A 21,202-nucleotide genomic window follows, 5' to 3' on the forward strand; every position below is an offset into this window, starting at 1 on the left:
AATCTCTCAGGCCACATCGGTGCCACAGATAGTGATATAACATAAGGTGATTTTTCTGATTTGGGGACACCAAAAGTCCCTCCCTGAGAGCCCTACTAGATGTTATAAATGATATTTGACTCAGGAGAATGGTATTGTGTGTGAAATGCCTAGATATAGGCTTCCTCTTTTAGAATGTACATTGTTTGGCAGTTTTGCATACTGTGTTTCCAGGTACTGTCTCTTATATAAACCTGAATATTCAGGTGATTCCACTGTGCATTGCTATGCATCCTGTGCACGCTAGACTACTTTAAGTAGACATGAAGGATTAAAACCAAATTTCTATGACTACATAGCAATCTGTCTCGTCATCTTCAACATTCCAGGAGAGGATGTCATGGTGATTGTCAGCGGAGAAAACGGAATTAAACCATCCATCAACAGTATTGATCAAACCCAAGAATTGCTGAGTGTATTTAATTGAATGGGGATGGAAAGCTCTCAGTTCAGAATTATTGACACCTTGTTCAACATCATGCAGAAACTGTGATAGATAAAATGTGACTCAGAAATTCCATCACAGGACTAACAGATATGTATTACTTCTGGTTGGCCCAGAGAAAATGTTGACATGAGTAGTTAAAAATAATTTAAATCAGATATCCAAGGGATTTTGTTTGGAATGACAGACAGGAAGCTGTTCAAATGTACTGTTACATCTAGAAGCACCTTTTAAATAAAAAAAATATGGCATTTATCAAGACTAGAAAACAGCTGGGGTGTTACACAGATTGTTATTAGCATATTCCTCTTGGTGAAGATCTATTGGGAAGACTGTCTTCCAATATCACTTTTCCTCACGCATAAGATGGCAAGTGCATTGAGGTCCAATTTGGTCAATGACAGTTTACTGTGGGTTTTCTATAGGAGATGAGATTCCTGCGGTGTTAGCAGAAGTGGAGTTACCTGTGTCTTAAGAATGGAGCCACCTACCAGGGAGGTACAAGGATATTGAACCCTGAGTCATAGATTGGGATATAGATCATTGGGGAGACTCTTGATTTTGAGAGTGAAGAAGTATATTTGCTTGGCAGAAAGTTGAACTTAGGATGCCAAAATACTGCTAAGTCTTATTTATGATGAGAATGGCAAAGTGAAAGGTAAGGAAAGTCAGGAAGCAGGTTTTCTGCCTTCAAATCTTTTAACGCCTCTTTTTTTTCCATTTATTTTTATTAGTTGGAGGCTAATTACTTTACAACATTGAAATGGATTAAAGATCTAAATGTAAGACCAGAAACTATAAAACTCCTAGAGGAGAACATAGGCAAAACACTCTCCGACATAAATCACAGCAGGATCCTCTATGACCCACATCCCAGAATTTTAGAAACAAAATCAAAAATAAACAAATGGGATCTAATGAAACTTAAAAGCTTTTGCACAACAAAGGAAACTATAAGCAAGGTGAAAAGACAGCCCTCAGATTGGGAGAAAATAATAGCAAATGAAGCAACAGACAAAGGATTAATCTCAAAAATATGCATGCAGTGGTTTTTGTCATACATTGAAATGAATTAGCCATGGATTAACATGTATTCCCCATCCCGGTCCCCCCTCCCACCTCCCTCTCCACCCGCATCCCTCTGGGTCTTCCCAGTGCACCAGGCCTGAGCACTTGTCTCATGCATCCAACCTGGGCTGGTGATCTGTTTCACCCTAGATATACATGTTTCGATGCTGTTCCCTTGAAACATCCCACCCTCACCTTCTCACCTCTTTTTAATGTTATATTCATCTAGAATCCTTTGCAGTAGGATAATAGGCAGAGCTGGCCTAGCATGGGAACTTTAGCAACAGAAGCCCAAAGTGAAGTAAAGCCAAATATGTCTTCCAGCCCTGCAGCCAGAAAAAGCCAGGACCAATAATAAATGTAGACATCGAATGACAAATAATAGCAGTCTCCCAGCATTATTATTGTTTTATTTTGTCATTTCCTCATCCTCTAATGGGGATGGCTATCAGCAGTGTCTACTAGGAGGTAGCCTTAGATCAGTCAGGGATCAGGGACAAGGTTTAGTCAAGGAAGTTGGTGTCCCTGAGTCTCCCATTGATGTTCTTGTTGCTGTTCAATCACTAAGTTGTGTCTGACTCTGAAACTCCATGGACTGCAGCATGCCAGGCTTCCCTGTCCTTCACTATCTCTAGGAGTTTGCTCAGATTCATGTACCTTGAGTCAGTGGCCTCCTTCTCCTCCTGCCCTCAATCTTTCCCAGCTTCAGGGTCTTTTCCAGTGAGTCAGCTCTTTGCATCAGGTGGCCAAAGTATTAGAGCTTTAGCTTCAGCATCAGTCCTTCCAATGAATATTCAGGGTTGATTTCCTTTAGGATTGACTGGTTTGATCTCTTTGCAGTCCAAGGGACTCTCAAGAGTCTTCTCCAACACCACAGTTCAAAAGCATCAATTCTTCAGTGCTCAGCTTTCTTTATAGTCCAACTCTCACATCCGTACATGACTACTGGAAAAACCATAGCTTTGACTATATGGATCTTTGTCAGCAAAGTGATGTCTCTTTTTTTTTAACACACTGTCTAGGTTTGTCATAGCTTTTCTTCCAAAGAGCAAGCGTCTTTTAATTTTATGATTGCAGCACCATCTGCAGTAATTTTAGAGCCCAAGAAAATAAAATAAATAAAATCTGTCACTATTTCCATTGTTTCCCCATCTATTTGCCATGAAGTGATGGGACCAGATGCCATGATCTTAGTATTTTGAATGTTGAGTTTTAAGTCAGCTTTTTCACTCTCCTTTTTCACCTTCATCAAGAGGCTCTTTAGTTCCTCTTCACTTTCTGCCATAAGGGTGGTGTCATCTGCATATCTGAGGTTATTGATATTTCTCTTGGCAATCTTGATTCCAGCTTGTGCTTCATCCAGCCTGGCATTTTGCATGATGTACTCTGCATATAAGTTAAATAAGCAGGGTGACAATATACAGCCTGGCGTGTTGATTTTACCTGACTCAAAACTCAAGATCCTTTACTATGGGTGCCCTTTTACAACTTCCAAGTACTTTTTCACATCTAGCGTCTGTTATTTAATTCTCACAATGGAATTGTGAAGGCAGAGACAGATACTGATATCCCCATTTCACAGTGTAGAAACTAAGACTAGAATGATTAAGGTAACTTAGTCGATAAACAGTAGATCCGGGGCCCAGTCTCAAGGGTACTGGTTCTAAGTACAGGGCTCTTTGTTTCTCATCACTGCTGTGTTTGAAAGAAAGAGTGTAACAGGGTAAAAATGAACAGCACACCCTCACAGCCCCAGTCTGAATCTGTGAGTGTCAGGGTTTGGTGGGAGATAGTATGTTTAGTAGAATAGAAACTTACATTACCATATGTAAAATCAGTGGCCAATGAGAATTTGCTGTGTCTCAGGGAACTCAAACAGGGACTCTGTATCAACCTAGAGGGGTGAGATGGGGAGGGGATGGGAGGGAGGTTCAAGAGGGAGGGGACATATGTATACCTATGGCTGATTCATGTTGATGTTTGACAGAAAACAAAATTCTGTAAAGCAATTATCCTTCAATTAAAAAATAAACTAATTAAAAAAAAAGAGTACTGAAAAAAGCTATAACTATTTCAAAACTGAATATCAACTTAGAGGATGGTTCCTCATAAGAAAGTTAAAAAGAGCAGATGATGGCTAATACTGATGGAAAAATATGGAAGTTTTCTGGTTTAACACCAAGATTAAGGAAGGACAGCTTGGCAGACAGTGTATTTGGAAGATAAAATTCTTAGTGGGGTCAAAAGGATAGGAAAACTGTAACAAAGATATGGGAGGAAAAACTACTTACTTTGAGTTGCAAAGTGAAGGTATCTGATTCCAGGCAGAAAGCCTGGGTTCTGCTCATTTTAGCCAGGACCATCACATTAATTTATTCCACAACAAAGGAAATATGACCACATCTCACTTGGAAAATGTTAATCTACCGTGATTGCAAAGGAGTCCCTATTGGAGATTTCTGAGGGAAATAATTTTATTTGCTGAAAGATGCCTATTACAATCCCATTAAGTATACATAAGAGCACATTTCAAACCCCAAGTGGACATACTTGTACATGTCTCTTTGTGCACATAGGTAGGGATTTCTTTTGAATATAGATCTGTCAGTGGAATAACTGGATTATAAAATATACACCTCTCAGTGCCAGCAAATATTGCCAAATAGCTCTCCTAAATGGTTGTACCAATTTTTACTTCCCCCCAACACTGTATGAAACTTCTCTTTGTTTCAGTTCTTAACCTATACTCTGTACTGTCATGCTTTAAAAATTTTGCTGATAGCTGTGAAGTGGTATCTCTCTTTAATTTGCATTTCCCTCATTATCTTGTGATGTTGGATATCTTATATCCATTGGTTTTTCAGTTTCCTTCTTTCATGAATTATGTTTCCTAATTAAGTTAGTACACTTGTAATTGATGCTTATTTGTGGTATGAGGTAGAGATGTACTTTTTATATATGGGTAACTTGTAGTCTGCTACATTTTTCATTAGTAAATGTTTTTCTCACTGATATATAATGCCTGTCCTCCCATACATCAAGTTTTCATGTATTCATAGGACAGTTTCCAGACATACTGTTCTGTTTCATTAGTTTTGATGTGTAGACTCATTTTAAATGGGGAGTCTTTATGCTTTTTTCACTTTTGTTTAATTTTAATCAAATTTTCTATTTTTAAAACAATATTCAACTTACATTCAGTATAATTCACTCTTTGCGGTACATTATCATGTAACTAATAATACAACTCAAATACAAAATAGTTCTATCAACTGGAAAAATCCCCTTATAGCTCTTCTGACAGGTTACTAATGATATTGTGGTTATAAATTGCATTTCTTGATTGCATATTTTCATGTGCTTATTTGCCACAAGTATATTTTTTGGTTGAAATATCTGTTTAGATGCTTTGCAAACATTATTGGTTTGTTTTATCCCTTATTACTGAATTTTCAAAGTCTTTTATATATTTTGTGTACAAACCTTTGTTAGAAATGTGAAATGAAAATATTTCTTCAGTTTTTGACTTGCCCTTTTATTCTTTTAATAGCATCTTTGAAAAAGAGAAGTTTTAAATTTTGATGAGGCTAAATGCAATAATTTGTTCTTTTATAGTTTTTGACTTTTATGTTCTATCTAAAAAAAAGATTTTGCATGACCCAAGTTCATGGACATTTTCTATGTTTTTTTCTAGAAATTTTATAGTCTTGTGTTTTACATTTAGGTCTAAGATCTATTTTGAGTTAAACTTTGTATAAGGTGTGATGTAAGGATTTGAGTTCATATTTTAGCATATGGCTAGCCAATTTTTCCAGCACAACTTATTGAAAAGGCTGTATTTTCTACACTGCATTATAAACACTGTTGAGAATCAATTGTTTTTTAACACAGTACTTTGTTCCATTGATTGATGTGTATTCTTTGACTGTTTTGATCAATGTATGTTTATAGTAACTCTTGAAACACTGAAATCCTCTAATGGAGTCCTCTGAATTAAGAACACACTAAAAAAAAATTTAAAAAAAAGAACACACTAAAAAAATTAGTTTTGGCAATTTTATTTAGCTCTGTTGCCTTTCCATATAAATTTTAGAATCAGCTCATGAATTTCTTAAAAAATACCCTTAGATTTTATTTAGGACTGTGTTTAATTTATAGATTTGTTTAGGGAGAATTAACTCTGCCTTCTCTTTCTTTTTTTTCCATTTATTTTTATTAGTTGGAGACTAATTACTTTACAACATTGCAGTGGTTTTTGTCATACATTGAAATGAATTAGCCATGGATTTACATGTATTCCCCATCCCGGTCACTTCTCATTTCTAGTGTGTGTTAAGCCCTGGGCCTATGTGGGAACTTATCAATCCCTTGGTATATGCTGGAACTTTATAAAAATCTTTATTCACCCAAGTATCTCCTTTTCTAAACTTTTTTCTTCTCAGACTTTTCAGTCTATTGTTTGTCTCAACTGTTTACCCCTAGCTTCAGGCTACTGCTGTCAATATTTTTGTCTTCAAATGCTTTTGGCTATGCCTCTCAGGAAGCCGCCACAGCTCTGGGAATGCTCCCAGTAGAGTGAAACAAAGGTAAGCCATTGCATCCCTCTTTGAGGGAGCTGCCATTCAGGTCAAAACCCTTAACCGCAATTTTTTGAGAATAAGATTTGTATTACTCCTTCAGGCAATGGGAACCTGTAACAGGAGTGTGGGCTGACATCTTTATGGCTGCAGTAGCAGTTTTCTTCATCATGTATTCCCTTGGTGGTTGTAAGTAGAGTTCTGTAAAAGTTGATTCTTACAGTTTTCCCAAGCTTATTAATTGTTTTTATGGAGAGACAAAACCCTGAAGTTCCTAACTCTTCCCTTTTGGTGATATTACTCTTCTGTTTTTCCTGATACTCATAGATTTTGTCTTTTCTTTTTGGTTTTTGTAAAGTCTGGCTAGAGTTTTGTATATTTTTCCATTATTTTCAAGGAGCCAGTTTTTAATTTCACTGATTTTCTCAATTGTTTTTCTATTTTTGATTCTACTTGCTTCATTTTTAGTTTCTTTTTTTATATATTTCTAGTTCTTGAGATGGAATCTTATGTTTTGGATTTTTAGAGTCTTCTTTTTCCTGGACATTCAGTGCTATAAATTTCCCTCTATGTATTTCTCTGTGAGCATCCCACAGGTTTGATGTGTTGTATTTTTATTTTTATTGAGTTCACTATATTTTGAAACATCACTTGTGACTTCTTTCTTGATCCATGGGTTATTTAGAAGATTGTTCTTTAATTTCCAAATATTAGGAAAGTTACCAGATATTTTCTATATTAATTACTATTTTTATTCTTTGATGGTCACTGATCATAGTCTATATGACTTCAATTCTTCTAAATTTGTTAAAACTTGTTTTATGGGATATCTTGGTGAATGTTCCAGTGTCCTTGAAAAAGATTGGGTATTCTTCTTTTGGGGGTAGAGTGTTGTATAAATATCATTTAGGTGACATTAGTCGAAAATATTGTTTAGGTCTTCCATGTATTACTAGTTTTGTCTGTACACATTCTATCAGTTGCTGAAAGAGGAATATTGCAGTGTCCAACAATAATATTGGATTTGTATATTTCCTATTTGAATCCCATCAGTTTTTGTGTCATATATTTTGAAGCTCCATTGTTGGATATCACAGTTAGTCTCATAATATCTTACTTGTGATTGAATTATGTAAATCCCCTATTATGTTCGGTAATTTTCCTTGTTCTATAGTATGTTTCTTTGATTTTAATATAGCCACCACATCTCTCTTTTGATTAGTATTTACATTGCATATATTTTCCATTATTTTACTTTTAATATATTTATATCTTTATAATTCAAAGTGGACTTCCTGTACACAGAATATGGTTGACTCTTTTTTTTGCCCCCAACCTGACAATCTCTGGCTTTGTATGTTTAGACCACCTACAGTTAATATATTTATTGACATGGTTGTGCTTAGATTCATCATTTTATTATTTATTTGTCCCCTCTGTTTTTATGCTAATATATTTTCCTTTTTCTGATTTTTGAAGTATTTGAATATCTTTATTTTATTGATTGCCTTTTTAGAAATATTTCTTTGTGAGATTCATTGGTTGCTATAGGGATTGCAATCTTCACAGCTGAGATTTGACACTCTTCTTAGAATTAATATTGTTCCACTTATAGTAAAGTGTGTAGCCTTGTAACAGTATACATCCATTTCCCATCTAAATGACCTTTATATTATGGATGTCTTAACTATTTTATCAGCAGCTCATTAAAAGCCACATGAGACAATGTTTGAATTTTTTTTCCTTCAGCAGTCATACTATTTTAAAGAGCTTAAGAATGAAAAATGTTTTTATATATATCCAGAACTTCCATTTCTGTTGTTCTTATTTTATTCCTGACAATCTAATTTCCTCCTGGCATTATTTCCCTTAAGCCTGAAGAATTTCTGTAGAATTCCTATAGAATAAGTCTGCTGGTAGCAAATTCCCATGTCTTTTTAAATCTGAGAATGTCTCCTGAAGCTTATTTTTATTGGCTATAGAATTCTGAGGTTAACAGCTGTTTTCTACAAGCATATTAAAGATTCTGTGTCACTACTGTCTGTGAATTGATGATATATCTTCAGTCTTTCAAGTAATTATTCCCCTTCACAGACTGTGTTATTTTCTAATAGCTTCCTTTAAGATTTTTCTTCATCTTTGGTATTTAGCAGTTTGATTATGATATATCTAAGCAATCTTTTCTTATTTTTCATTCTTTTCTGTTTGGAGTCTGTAGAATAGTTGGTTTCTGTAAACTTGTGTGTTGTACCAAACTTGAAAAGTTTCTGAGCACTATTTCTTCAAGTATATTTTTTCTTTACTAGTTTGTTTCCCCACTCCCTCTTGAATTCAAGTGCTCTATGTGTTGGAGAGTATCATATTGTTCAGCATACCCCTGAGGTTCTTTTGATATTTTTTTCAGACATTTTTGTTGCTGTTCTTCACATTGGATAATTTCTATCACTCAAATTCACTAATTTTTTCCTTTGTCATCTCTGTTCTGCTCTTGAGTCCATCCAGTGAATGTTTTTATTTTGGTGACTGCATTTTTCATTTCTCAATTTTCAAATTGGTTATTTTTATATTTCCTAATTTTTCTGTGAGAATGACATCTTTCTGTTTATTTTAAATGTATTTTCATTTACCTCATGGAACTTAGTTATAATTGCCAGTTAAAAATCTTTGAAATTTTCAGCATCTGAATTGTGTTATATTTGACCTTTGTTGATTGTCTTTTCCCTTCAGAATTGGTAATATTTTTCCAGTTCTTTCTAAGTAAAATAATGCTGAATTCTATTCTAGACATTTTGACTCATATTAGGTGGAGCCTCAGCCTTGTCATAATGCTTTGGAGAATGTTGATTTTTTTTTTCTTGTTTGTTTTAGCAGAGAATCAACTTGGTTAAGCAGCAAGGTCTGCCTTGCTTTCTGTGGGTGGTGATACCCAGATCTTTACATTTTCAAGGCCTTTGCTATACTGAACTTGGTGTATCTCACACATGTTATGACTGAGGGGATAGTCCCAAGGCTTGGGCTCTGGATTACATATTACTTCATAATTCAGTTATCAAAATTTTTGCTATTGTGGCTTTGAGTCTGTCCTATACTTGTGCATCTCAGGATTGGTATGAAATTTTGTGTGAAATCATAGTGTACTTGTCAAAACCTTTGGGCATGCTACCTTGGGTCTGTCCTAGGGGCATGTTGTTGTTGTTCAGTTGCTAAGTCCTGTCCAACTCTTTGCAACTCCATGGACTGCAGCATGCCAGGCTTCCCTGTCCTTCACCATCTCCCAGAGTTTGCTCAAATTCATGTCCATTGAGTCAGTGATGCTATCCAACCATCTCATCCTCTGTTGCCCCCTTCTCCTGCCCTCAACCTTTCCCAGCATCAGGGTGGGAATTTTTCCAATGAGTTGGCTCTTCACATCAGGTGGCCAAAACATTGGAGCTTTAGCTTCAGCATCAGGCCTTCCAATGAATGTTCAGGATTCATTTCCTTTGTTCTTAAGGGTAAACCTATGTTTTTTGAGGGAAGACTTATTGGATCTTCTTGTTTAACCCTCTGTACTTTGGGATTCCCCATACTCTCTGGTCTGCAGTTGCCTTTTCCCCTGATTCTCTGGTAGGACAGATGTTTTTTTGTCAGGAGTTTTGGCTGTTTGTGCCACTATCCCGCTATGCAGCTTTGCCTTTGAGGCAGAACTACAAGAGAAAAGAAGAGAAAAAAACACAGGAAACGTATTTCCCTGTGGTTGCTTCTCCAAGTTTTGATTCCCTTTCGTAAACCACCTGTTCTTTTTTACTTTTCAGGGTGCTTGGGTAGTTGCTTTTATATTTTATCCAGAAATTTTATTTATAATCAGTGGGAAAGAAAGGCTGTAATGCTATTACTCCACTATGCCAAAAACCAGTTTAATTTTGTTTGAATTTTTGTTTTTCACCTTCTTTTTCTTACTGTCTTGTGCTTGTATAATATTGTACTTCCAATTTCTCCTTTTGTACAAAGGAATATTTTAGTTTCTTTACTCCACCTCTTCTTTTCAGACCAGAACTCTGGCTTCAATATTGCGTACATCTTTGATTTATTTCTGTTACATGATATTTTGATCTTTTATCTGAAACGATTATATCTTTTATGTTTTATGTCTCATTGTTGTGTGTTTATTACCTGTGCCATCTTATCTGGAAGTTCCAAACAATAAGAATGACAGTACAAGTCCCTCTGGTAGCCTCTTTTAATTGATTATGGCCAATGTTTGTAGTGTTGGAATCATAGCAAAATCGATTCCATTTTTTACAGATAAAGAAACTAAGGTATAGTTAACTTGAGGTTGGACCAGGATTAACCCAAGTTTCCAGATTCCAATACCAATGTTTTTTCCATTTATTAATTTTATGCATAAGGTCAAAATCAGTAGGCCCTGGAAAAATATGAGTGTCCTTGTAACATTTTAGAATATTTCAGCTGTTTTAAAAATTCTATTGCTTTCCCCCTGGCTTTCAGCTTGTTCTGGCTTAAGGATTTGCGTCTAGAGTGGAGAACACATTGTGTAGTCATTCTCCAACTTATTTCTTGGTCATTATTTGGGCACTGCTTCTGCTTCCCTCTCTAAATTTCTCATAATTTTGCCCCAAAGAAATCCTACAGGCTCTTGGGAGTGGCCTCTATTTTCAGCAAAGGGTTATGAACCGCTGACGAGGCTGCTGTCTGATGGTTTTATTTGTTCCATACCTCTTACAGAAGAGAGGACCAGTGACAAAAGCAAGAAATAAGCACCAATGTAGTAGAGAAAGGGGTAGGAAAAAAATAATTAATATCCAGGGTTTGGCCCATGTAAAGAAAATACTCAAATGGTATTTTGACTTTTCTCAAAACTGGTTACAGTGCTCAGTGCTTTATATGGCATTAATATGGGTCTTATGGAAGGACATTCCTACAGTATCTTTGCCCTCCAACCTCCTTTGCGATAGGGTTGTTCTTGTTCAGTCCCTAAGTCATGTCCGACTCTTTGCAACCCCATGGACTGCAGCATGCCCTTCACTGTCTCCCAGAATTTGCTCAAATTCATGTCCATTGAGTCAGTGATGCTATCTAACCATCTCATCCTCTGCCACCCTCTTCTCCTTTTGCCTTCAATCTTTCCCAGCATCAGGGTCTTTTCCAGTGAGTCAACTCTTTGCATCAGGTGGCCAAAGTATTGGAGCTTCAGCTTCAGCATCAGTCTTTGCAATGAATATTCAGGCTTGATTTCCTTTAGGATTGACTGGTTTGATATTTTTGCTGTCCAAAAGACTCTCAAGAGTCTTCCCCATCACCACAACTTGAAAGCATCAATTACTGGCACTTGGCCTTCTTTATGGTCCAGCTCTCACATCCATACATGACTCCTGGAAAAACCATAGCTTTGACTAGACAGACCTTTGTTGGCAAAGTGATGTCTCTGCTTTTTTAATACACTGTCTAGGTTTGTCATAGCTTTTCTTTCCAAGGAGCAAGCGTCTTTTAATTTCATGGCTGCAGTCACCATTCGCAGTGATTTTGGAGCCCAAGAAAATAAATAAAATCTGCCACTGTTTCCACTTTTTCCCCTTCTATTTGCCATAAAGTGATGGGGCTGGATGCCATGAAGGCAATACTTGGATTTGTAGCTCCAGAGAAAATAAGAACAGTTGTGTGTTCTATATTACCTTTGTGAGCATCAAGATTCTAGCAATAGTAGAGTTAATGAGAACCCACAGTTGTTAAGTTGGTAGTGATTGTGGTCTCTTAAATCTTGTGGTATTTCTTACTGATGTTTTGTTATAAACATATGTTGCATGCAGCTAGCTATTAAGAGTTGCTGTACATTCCAAGTGTCAGACACTAGATGGAGTAGCATAAAGGTAGTGTTAGACCGCTAGCCTACCAAATGTCAAAAGTTATGAGCTATGCCCAAACACTCTGCAGAAGGGGTATTACTCAACTGCAGAGTTTAGATTAGAGCTTAGGATCTCTAACACAGACTTTTGTTATCTCTGCTTCCCTAAACCGTCTGTTTGTGATTCCTCTGAAGAGCTTATTGGTGATTAATGCTGTTGGGAGAGGGAGGGGAGTGTCATTGAGTACTTACAGTATCTCTGTCCCCAAGGATTATCAAAGAGAAACAAAAAGGCCATTAACAGAACAGAGCACTCCAACTCTCAGATCTCTGAGAGCCTGTCCGTAAGTCACTGTAGCCCACTCCCTAAATCCATGTTGCTAGCAGACCCACTAGTCACATGGGAACTCATTTCTCGTAGGATAGTCTCTCCTCACAATGAAAAGCATGCACAACAAGAAGCAATTATTCTCTAAAATTTCCAGTGATACGGAAGTAAGAATACAGAAAAGTCAGGGCTTTGTTCTTTTAGTCAAAGTCCCAGTCCTTAAAACCTCACTATTCTCAGAAAGACTGCTATTGGGAAGAATGGAAGAGTCCATCATAGCCTATAATGAAATAAATGGGATATGATTGGCTTTTGTTCATATCATTCATTTTATAATCCTGTCTCTAATAGAACTGTGACAGTTTCATCATAAAATATATTTCAGAGTGCCAGTTTAAAAAAAAAAATAGACCCAAGCCAGAGGAAAGTGAATGGGGAAAGTGAGGGTACTTAAAATCATGACATGGAAAGGAATAAAAAGATCAGACTTAGGGGTAGAATGATCAACTTTTTTCAATCACTGAAACTCTTTAAGTCTCTAAAGAACAAGAAGCAGACTTTGTTGAATGGATCCAAAGGGCAGTACTAAGACAAATGTTTATGTGTGTGCTGGAGTGGAGAAGCTAGAGTTGGGGAACCTACTCTGGTTTGTGCTCAAAGAAGAAAATTCACAGCTTATTGGGGATCTATTTTAATTCAAACAAGGAAATACAGTTTGTTGTGAGATGAAAGTGGGTAAAGAATCGCCTGCAATGCAGGAGACTCAGGACATGTGGGTTCAATCCCTGGGTGGGGAAGATACCCTGGAGGAGGAAATGTCAACCCACTCCAGTATTCTTGCCTGGGAAATCCCATAGACAGAGGAGTCTAGTGGGTTACAGTCCATGGGGTCTCAAAGAGTCAGACACAACTGAGCGACTAAGCACACAGCACACACATGAGCCTCATAGTTAACACAAACATAGTGATCACTTGCTTATCTTTACTCTTTCAGATCAAAAGCAAGTTAGAATGGCATTAGGAACTGGTTGATAAGTTCCCCACCAATGGGAGTACTGCTGAGGGCTAAAGGCATGTGTGTTTATATAAATATAAATTTCAAGTTTATATTTTACTTCCAATTTATTTTATTGAAATTTTACTTCCAATACCACAGTAAATTTGCAAAAGGAAAAGATAATTCTGTTCACCTTTAGTTTCAGGAGGTAATATTTGAAGGAAATTAGATCTTCAAAGTAATTTAAAAAGAGCCAAGGAACGTAGAAAATATTTGTTTAAAAATAAGAAAGAATTCCACTCATTTCCCAATTAAATCATGTCTTACGTTTGAAAAATGAGAAGGCTGTCAACAGGCGCTAGACTATGAATTGTAGCCCTCACCAATTTTAGTCTAACTCACTGGTCTTTTCATTTAATTGAATGAAATAGCAAACTTCTAATTATTCCTTCACACAGAGGAGCTGGAGTGGAGGGTGGATACTCTTCTTTGTCTGGAATTGAGGACCTTAGGCTTCTGGGTGAGTTCTGTGTCCACCTTGGCCTATGGGTGGCTCATGTGGCCTTGCCTCTGGAAAAGTATTAAGCTGCAGCAGCAGCTAACATCCAGTGAGCACTGGATTTGTTCTAAATACTGGTCTCAATACTGTCTCCTTAAATCCTCAGAGCAATTCTGAAATACATGGTATCATAATCCTAATTTTCCAGATGAAGAAACTGGCATAACAAAGTTAAGTGAGAAAGGGCACACAAAGAGTAAATGACAGAACCTAAATTCAGATCCAGTTAGTGGTGCTTTTAATCACTGTACAGTACTTCTGCAGAGTACTTCTGTGTGTTGTCATATATACTGCTCCAAAGAACCTAGATTCCCTAGTCAAAAGATGGGATTTAGTAATTGGGGCTTTGTGGTCCCTGTATGGGACACTGAAGAAATGTCAAATGTCCATGTGTTTACCTGGTCTTACAGTAGAGGGCTAGAGATCTAAGGATGGTAACATAAATTCAGAGCCCTCCGTCACTTGTGCTGCCGTGATGCAAGTGGCAATCCCTATCTTCATACCCTACTCCTTGAGAGATTTCTGACTTCTTTGGTGACAAGAGCATTACTTCTCTTTTTCTTTTAGCATTTTTCTCTTGCTTTGTCTTTCTTTAGTGCTGTTAGCTCTTGCTATCTCTTGCTGTCTAACTCTTGTTATTCGTCCTTTCTATTCTGCTTTTCCCTCCAATCAGATTCTAATTACCATCCTCCCTCCCCTCTCTTTTTCTTTCTCCCCCCTCCTTTACCTCCCCTTCATTTAGTATCACTTCCCCTAATTCTCTTATCTACCAGATTCTTTCAAAATGGGACTGAAATAGAGAAAGAATGAATTTGTGTCCATTGTACTAGATAGACCAAACTTCCAAGTCTTTCCCTGCTTCCAAGTCAGAGAAAGTTCTGAAGCTTGGCTGAGACCTAATTCATTGGGAAGGCAGCCTCTTCTTAGCAATCAATGGGTGGGAGGAAGGTTACCAGTAATGGGGGGAACTGATGTTAGGTTGGTGCTCATCAGTTGCCAGGGGAAGCAGTAGAGGGGTGCACCCCTCACTGCCACTGTGATAAATCATCATAGTGGAGATAGTTCTGATCTTAAGATTAGATCAGTCACTAACTGGGGCCAGAAGTGAGTACATAGGCATTTACTGATCGGCCTCTATGACTAAGAGGGAAGGTCAGTCATGGGAGTGGGCTGTAGGTGAAGCAGATATTGGTGGAGCAGGGGATGTACAGAGAGCAAGAGAACAGCCATCTTGGGTGGCCTGATCATACTGACCTCCTACCTTCTTCGGGCAACAGAAAAAACTTGCCTTTTGCTGTCATTGGACACTTTTAGTCACATGCTTTTTGCACTATCAGGGTTCCTAGTCAGAGCAGAGAGAAAATTCAAATGTGTTTGGTTACAAACCTCCTGTACAAGAGAAAAGCCAAAAGGAAAAAAGATCTTAAGGCATTCAGAAAGTCAGGCACAGATCCAGAATGTAAGCCTTCGTATCCCAGCCCAAGACTCTTCTTTTCTACCTACAGTGACTCCACTGTCCTCTTGGAACTAGAGCAGTCTCCTGACTTTATCACTACTGATTGTCTTTTCCTTTTTCTTTTATAGTATGGGTGCCTATTTTTAATCTGTATAACTATCTTGTGTGCTAAGTTGCTTCAGTTGTGTCCAACTCTTTGTGACCCTATGGACTGTAGCCCACCAGGCTCCTCTGTCCATGGGATTTCCCAGGCAAGAATACTGGAGTGGGTTGCCATGCCCTCCTCCAGGGGATCTTCCCAACCCAAGGATCAAACGGGCGTCTTACATCTCCTGCATTGATAGGCAGATTCTTTACCACTGAGCCACCAGGGAAGCCCACTTTTACAATTAAATTGGTTTAGAAAGTTGTTCTGTGTCTAACTATGTCCTGCCTGGAATATTGGATTAAACTGTAATTGTGATCTCTCCCATTAATTAATTGTGTTTTATGTACTTTGGGGTAAGGCAATGTTTCTACAGCCAGTGAATATGGCAGTGTATCTGAAGGGACAATTCTTTAGGGGGTAGCTTATGAATTCTGAAGTATTGTCTCTTGTCCTTGAAGCACAGAAATATGGGGAAGACTGTGCTCTAAATGAAAGCCCAAATACTTAAAATACAACTCTAGTTTGAGACATGCTATTTGCTGAATGAGCTTGGAAGTAAATTGTGTGTTTTGGTGAATTGACTATATCTTTGATGATTATTAAATGATATTCATAGTCTCTTTTGAAAATGGAATGTTTGTGAATGCGTGCAGTGGCCTTGAGTATACTATGTGCCTGTATAGGGGAGCAATGTATTAAGCCTAAGGGATGGCTCTGGAAAATGGGAAGTCAACAAGATATAAAGTACATCTGGGCTAGGACCCAGGGCTGGATGGATATAGTAAACATGCTATAAATGGAGTTTTTTTGTCCATTACCTTTCCATGAGGTGGAAGAAATAGTGTAATATACAGCACAGGGACTATAACCAATATTTTATAATAACTTTAACTGTGGTATAATCTATAAAATATTGAATTGCAATATTGTACCCTTAAGACGAACATAATATTTTAAATCAACTATAGTTCAATTAAAAAAAGAAATATAAATTTTAAAATTAAGAAAATAGTGCCATTGACTGCAGTAACCAACCTGATTATCAAGTCCTATGTGGGCTTTATGTGTATTAGCTGTGCTACTGGCATGCGCTGCTGGGGTCAGGTATGCTGGGCTGGAGGGAACTTCAGGTGGCTCAGACAGTAAAGAGCCTGCCTGCAATGTGGGAGACCTGGGTTCAGTCCCTCAGTCGGGAAGATCCCCTGGAAAAGGAAATGGCAACCCACTGCAGTATCCTTGCCTGGAGAATCCTATGGACAGAGGAGCCTGGCGGGCTACAGTCCATGGGGTTGCAAAGAGTCAAACATGACTGAGTGACTAACACTTTCACTTTCATGCTGGACTGGAGTGAGCCTTGCTCACTTGATGAGGTGTTTGGTAGGGTCTCGTTGACTTTGCAAAGCTGAAGAAGGCTACCCTGTGTTCTGTTTGAGGTATGTTGGAGTGGGTTGGCTGCAATGAGGTAAATGGGGCTGACAGAAGGAGGAAAAGGGAAACTTAGCAGTGCAGTCATTTCACTTGTCTGAGTATCATTTTCCAACTTGGCAAATACATATGTGATACAATTCATCCATTAGTACCAAAAATGTTCAGTGAGCACTTTCTGAGTAACAGACTCCTTTTCTATGTACTGAGTGCACAGATGTAACAAAACAGGAACACTGCCCTTTAGGAGCTCTTGGGTTTTGTGGGAAGGCAGACAAGTAAACAGACAGTTACAATGGAAAAATGCAAAGAGAGTGTATCAGAGGCCATCAGTCATCTCCAAATCTCAGTCACTTAACCCCACAGAAGTTTACTTCTCATTGATGCAAAATCTATTGTAGATCCAGGCAACTCTCCAGGGCACTTGTCCTCCAAATTCTGGGTCATCATTCCAGGCTGTTTAAGTCTTATAGTAGCTCCATATAAACATATGTTCCCATGATTACCATGGCAGGGAATGTCTTGCATTGGACATTAATTGTTCCAAAGGAAGAGACACATATTTCTTCTTCCTATAACCAAAACCAGTCACATGTCCCCTCTCTACTTTAAGTGGGCTGGGAAGTGGCAGTACAATCATCCTATATCCTGAACATTTGTAACCTACTACAGGTAAGGATAATCCCAGTGTGACATCCCAGCATGTGTGAATGTTGGAGATTTCGAAGGGCTCTGGAGTTTGGGGATTCTGCTCTTACTGTCAATGGTATCTAAATGGATGGACTTTGTTCCTATACTAAGCACATTCTCTGTGAAGAAACAGTACAAATGAGAGTTTTTTGAGGGGTTTTCCTATGATTTTACCAAACATCCTTTCTTAGAAGTAGTAAGTTTGCTATCTTTTGGAGAACAGCACTGGACTCTATGTGAGCTAATGCAACAGGCTTTCCTAACACTCTGCTTTCCTACTTTCTTTCAACCAGATGCAGTGACTGAAGTGAAGACTGACATCTATGTGACCAGTTTTGGCCCTGTGTCAGACACTGACATGGTAAGTATGGTTTCTGCAAAGGTAAAAATGAAAGATTTTGCAACAGGTCAAAGTAAATAAATTGGGTTTTTCCTGTGGCAGGGCCTTGGAGCTATATTCTAAGGAGAAATCTTGTCTGATGAATTCCCTACCCTCACCATCCTACATTTAACTAAATGCATCTTTTTCCCTGCTCTCCCCGCCTATTCACATATCAAGCATATACTAACCCCGCATCAGGAGTACCATTCCCTTCTTTCTGCAACGTGTCTTTCAAAATTCAGCTTGGCTCCCTATTCTCAATTAAACTTTCTCTGACCCTCACCCTTTATATTTGGTCCACCACACACAAATTAGCACAAATAGGTCATATGAGAAGGGCAGGTGGTGGAGGACTCTCAGTCTAGCAACTGGTGGTGTCATTTAAAAAAGTCCACTTCTTGCAAACAAGCATTCATTGGGGGAGTGGACAGACCACAGCGATGCAAACCATTGGGGGAAGAGTCAAACCTACTTCTAGACACTGGTTCTTCTATAGATGTGAGTAGGTGTAAGGAGGAGGAGAGCTTCAGAGCAGATTCAAGGAATAGGGCAGGGCACAGCAGAACTGGGTTGCCCAGGTGACTCAGTGGTAAAGAATCTGCCTTCCAATAGGAATGCAGGTTCGATCTCTGGGTCGGGAAAATCCCCTAGAGAAGGAAATGGCAACCCACTCCAGTATTCTTACCTGGAGAATCCCATGGACAGAGGAGCCTGGTGGACTGCAGTCCATGGGGTTGCAAAGAGTCAGACACAACTGAGTGACTAAACAATGACTATAGCAGAACTAGCAAGGGGATGATTCATGAGCCATCTACGAGGACTTCCCCTGCTCCTACCTTTTTCCCTTGCTGCCAAAGTAAAGAATGCAGTAGAGAGTTCAGACGTGAGACCCTGTCATAATGGAGGACCTGATAAATACCTACTTCAGATTCCAAATATTAGATTTTTGAAAGATTATCATGATGCGAAACAAAGAAGCTATTATGTACTCAGAATGTCTGAAGTTATTAGATGTTCCATATAGTTTTGCTGAATGAGTGACTTTGGGTTGAAAATTAAAGTCTTAAAATCAGAAAAATTATGTTAAAAAATATGAAATGTCTCTGCTCACTATATAGATATTTTTCTTTATCTTCAGTGGGACTACTACTTAGCAGGGTCAAAGCTTATTTAGATCTTTTGGGTAAACACAAACGGTTGTGTAGTGTCATGATAGTTTTTCCTATAGGTAATGTGGAGCCATTATTTTAGAATGATTCATCTGGCAGTCTGTACAGAATGAACTACGAGGGGGGAAAGACTGGGGGCTGAGAAGCGGTTTAGGAATGTCTTTACCTGGGTCTTCCTTCAATCAGGCAAGGTGTAGGAGTCAACTGGAGAAACAAGCTAGTTCTCAGGAGAGGAAGTCATAAGTGGTTGTGAGACCAGACAGGAGGATAACCAAATTCTCCAGGTAGGTGCAGCTCTCTTTTTTATTGCTGGGAATTAGTGATTGATTAATATTTTCATAAGAAAGCAACTGTAGCTACTCTTTGAACACACACACACACACACACATACTCACTTTCTCTTATGAATCTACATCCATTAATACATTGAGGCAAAATAAGAAAGTTTATGCAGAATTAAAAAAAAACAAAACAGCTTGCACACCACCCCAGGCACTCCACAGACACACATATACAAACAGATACCCCAATTCTGAGATACTACAGAAATATTCACATAGCCCCTGCCCAAACCAGCTTGTCTCCCTGCTCTTTTCCTACCCAAGCAGACACACATGGGTGTGCATAGCCCTTGAGACCCTTCAAACAATCGAGATGTTTTATCTTCTGAAGTTTCATCTTCCACTTGTTTGTCCCCTGCACTGGCCCATGATTAAGCAGAAATAACAGAATGGTCCTTTCCTGATAGAGCAACCTTTGGTCAAATACATTTCAGGTTATTTTTAGCTGAACTTCCATCCTATCACAAGGCAGAATAGCTATGATCAATCTGGCTAAGAAACAAATTTCTGGTGTTTTAAAAATTTTCTTCTTCCTGTACTACTTAGTAGACTGGCAATTGTGGCAGGATCAGGGATGACTTCGGATGAAACATCAGATAATCGTGTGACTTTAGCAGTTAATTGAATCAAGAAAGCAAGCTCCTCTGAGCCCGCAGACTACTTGGTAAAGTAAATGAAAATTAGGGCTAGCTAGCTGGGTTCTTGACTTTCTTCCACTCAAACAGGGAGCTTTGGTGCCTAAGAATTGTCTAAGGAAATAGAGATAGTCTTTTGTTCACAAAGGGGGAAAGTTGTGGTAGTCTGAGCACTGAACCAGCACCAGCCATAACCCTTTGTAGCCATTGTGCTCCTTGGTCAAACACTGCCCTCCACAGACATTGAGCCTGAGTTTGGCAGCTCAATGAAGAGTCGTGTCTGTTTTGTTGATCTCAGTACCACCAGTGCCTAACTTGGTGTTCATCAGTTAGCAGACTCTCAATTATTTGTTAAGTTTAAGAATGAATGAGATGGAACAAATTAAATTTGAGGGGAAAATAATGACTATGTTCCTCCACTTGGATGAAAGTTCTTCAAAGGCAGAACATGTGTCAAATACATTTCTTTTTATTTTTTTTTTTTAAGTAAAGACTTACCAAGAATTTTATTTTTAAATAGAGGAAAACAAACCTAACCCCAACATATAAATACTATTAAAAGACAATCATTTATGTTTATATCTAATTTCTTTTTTTTTTCATTTATTTATTTTAATTGGAGTCTAATTGCTTTACAATATTGTAGTGGTTTTTGCCATACATTGACATGAATCAGCCATGGGTGTACATGTGTTCCCCATCCTGAACCCCCCTCCCACCTCCCTCCCATCCCATCCCTCAGGGTCATCCCAGTGCACCAGCCCTGAGCACCCTGTCTCATGCATTGAACCTGGACTGGTGATCTGTTTCACATATGATAATATACATGTTTCAATGCTATTCTCTCAAATCATCCCACCCTCACTTCTCCCACAGAGTCCAAAAGACTGTTCTATACATCTGTGTCTCTTTTGCTGTCTTGCATATAGGGTCATTGTTACCATCTTTCTAAATTCCATATATATGCATTAGTATACTGTATTGGTGTTTTTCTTTCTGGCTTACTTCACTCTGTATAATAGGCTCCAGTTTCATCCACCTTATTAGAACTGATTCAAATGTATTCTTTTTAATGGCTGAGTAATATTCCATTGTGTATAT

At 38.2% G+C, this 21,202-nt stretch overlaps 1 protein-coding gene across 2 annotated transcripts in view; it reads left to right on the forward strand.

The window, feature by feature from the left end:
* The window catches only part of GABRA3 (gamma-aminobutyric acid type A receptor subunit alpha3), a 237,272-nt gene that overhangs the window by 120,483 nt on the left and 95,587 nt on the right, over positions 1-21,202 (forward strand). For both annotated transcript variants that reach the window (XM_070462787.1, XM_070462786.1), the window contains exon 4: positions 17,868-17,935. In XM_070462787.1, the coding sequence (XP_070318888.1) occupies positions 17,868-17,935 (68 nt within the window). The remainder of the gene's footprint in view (positions 1-17,867; positions 17,936-21,202) is intronic.

The sequence above is a fragment of the Odocoileus virginianus genome, unplaced genomic scaffold (genome assembly GCF_023699985.2).
Source record: "Odocoileus virginianus isolate 20LAN1187 ecotype Illinois unplaced genomic scaffold, Ovbor_1.2 Unplaced_Scaffold_13, whole genome shotgun sequence".
Taxonomy (NCBI): domain Eukaryota; kingdom Metazoa; phylum Chordata; class Mammalia; order Artiodactyla; family Cervidae; genus Odocoileus; species Odocoileus virginianus.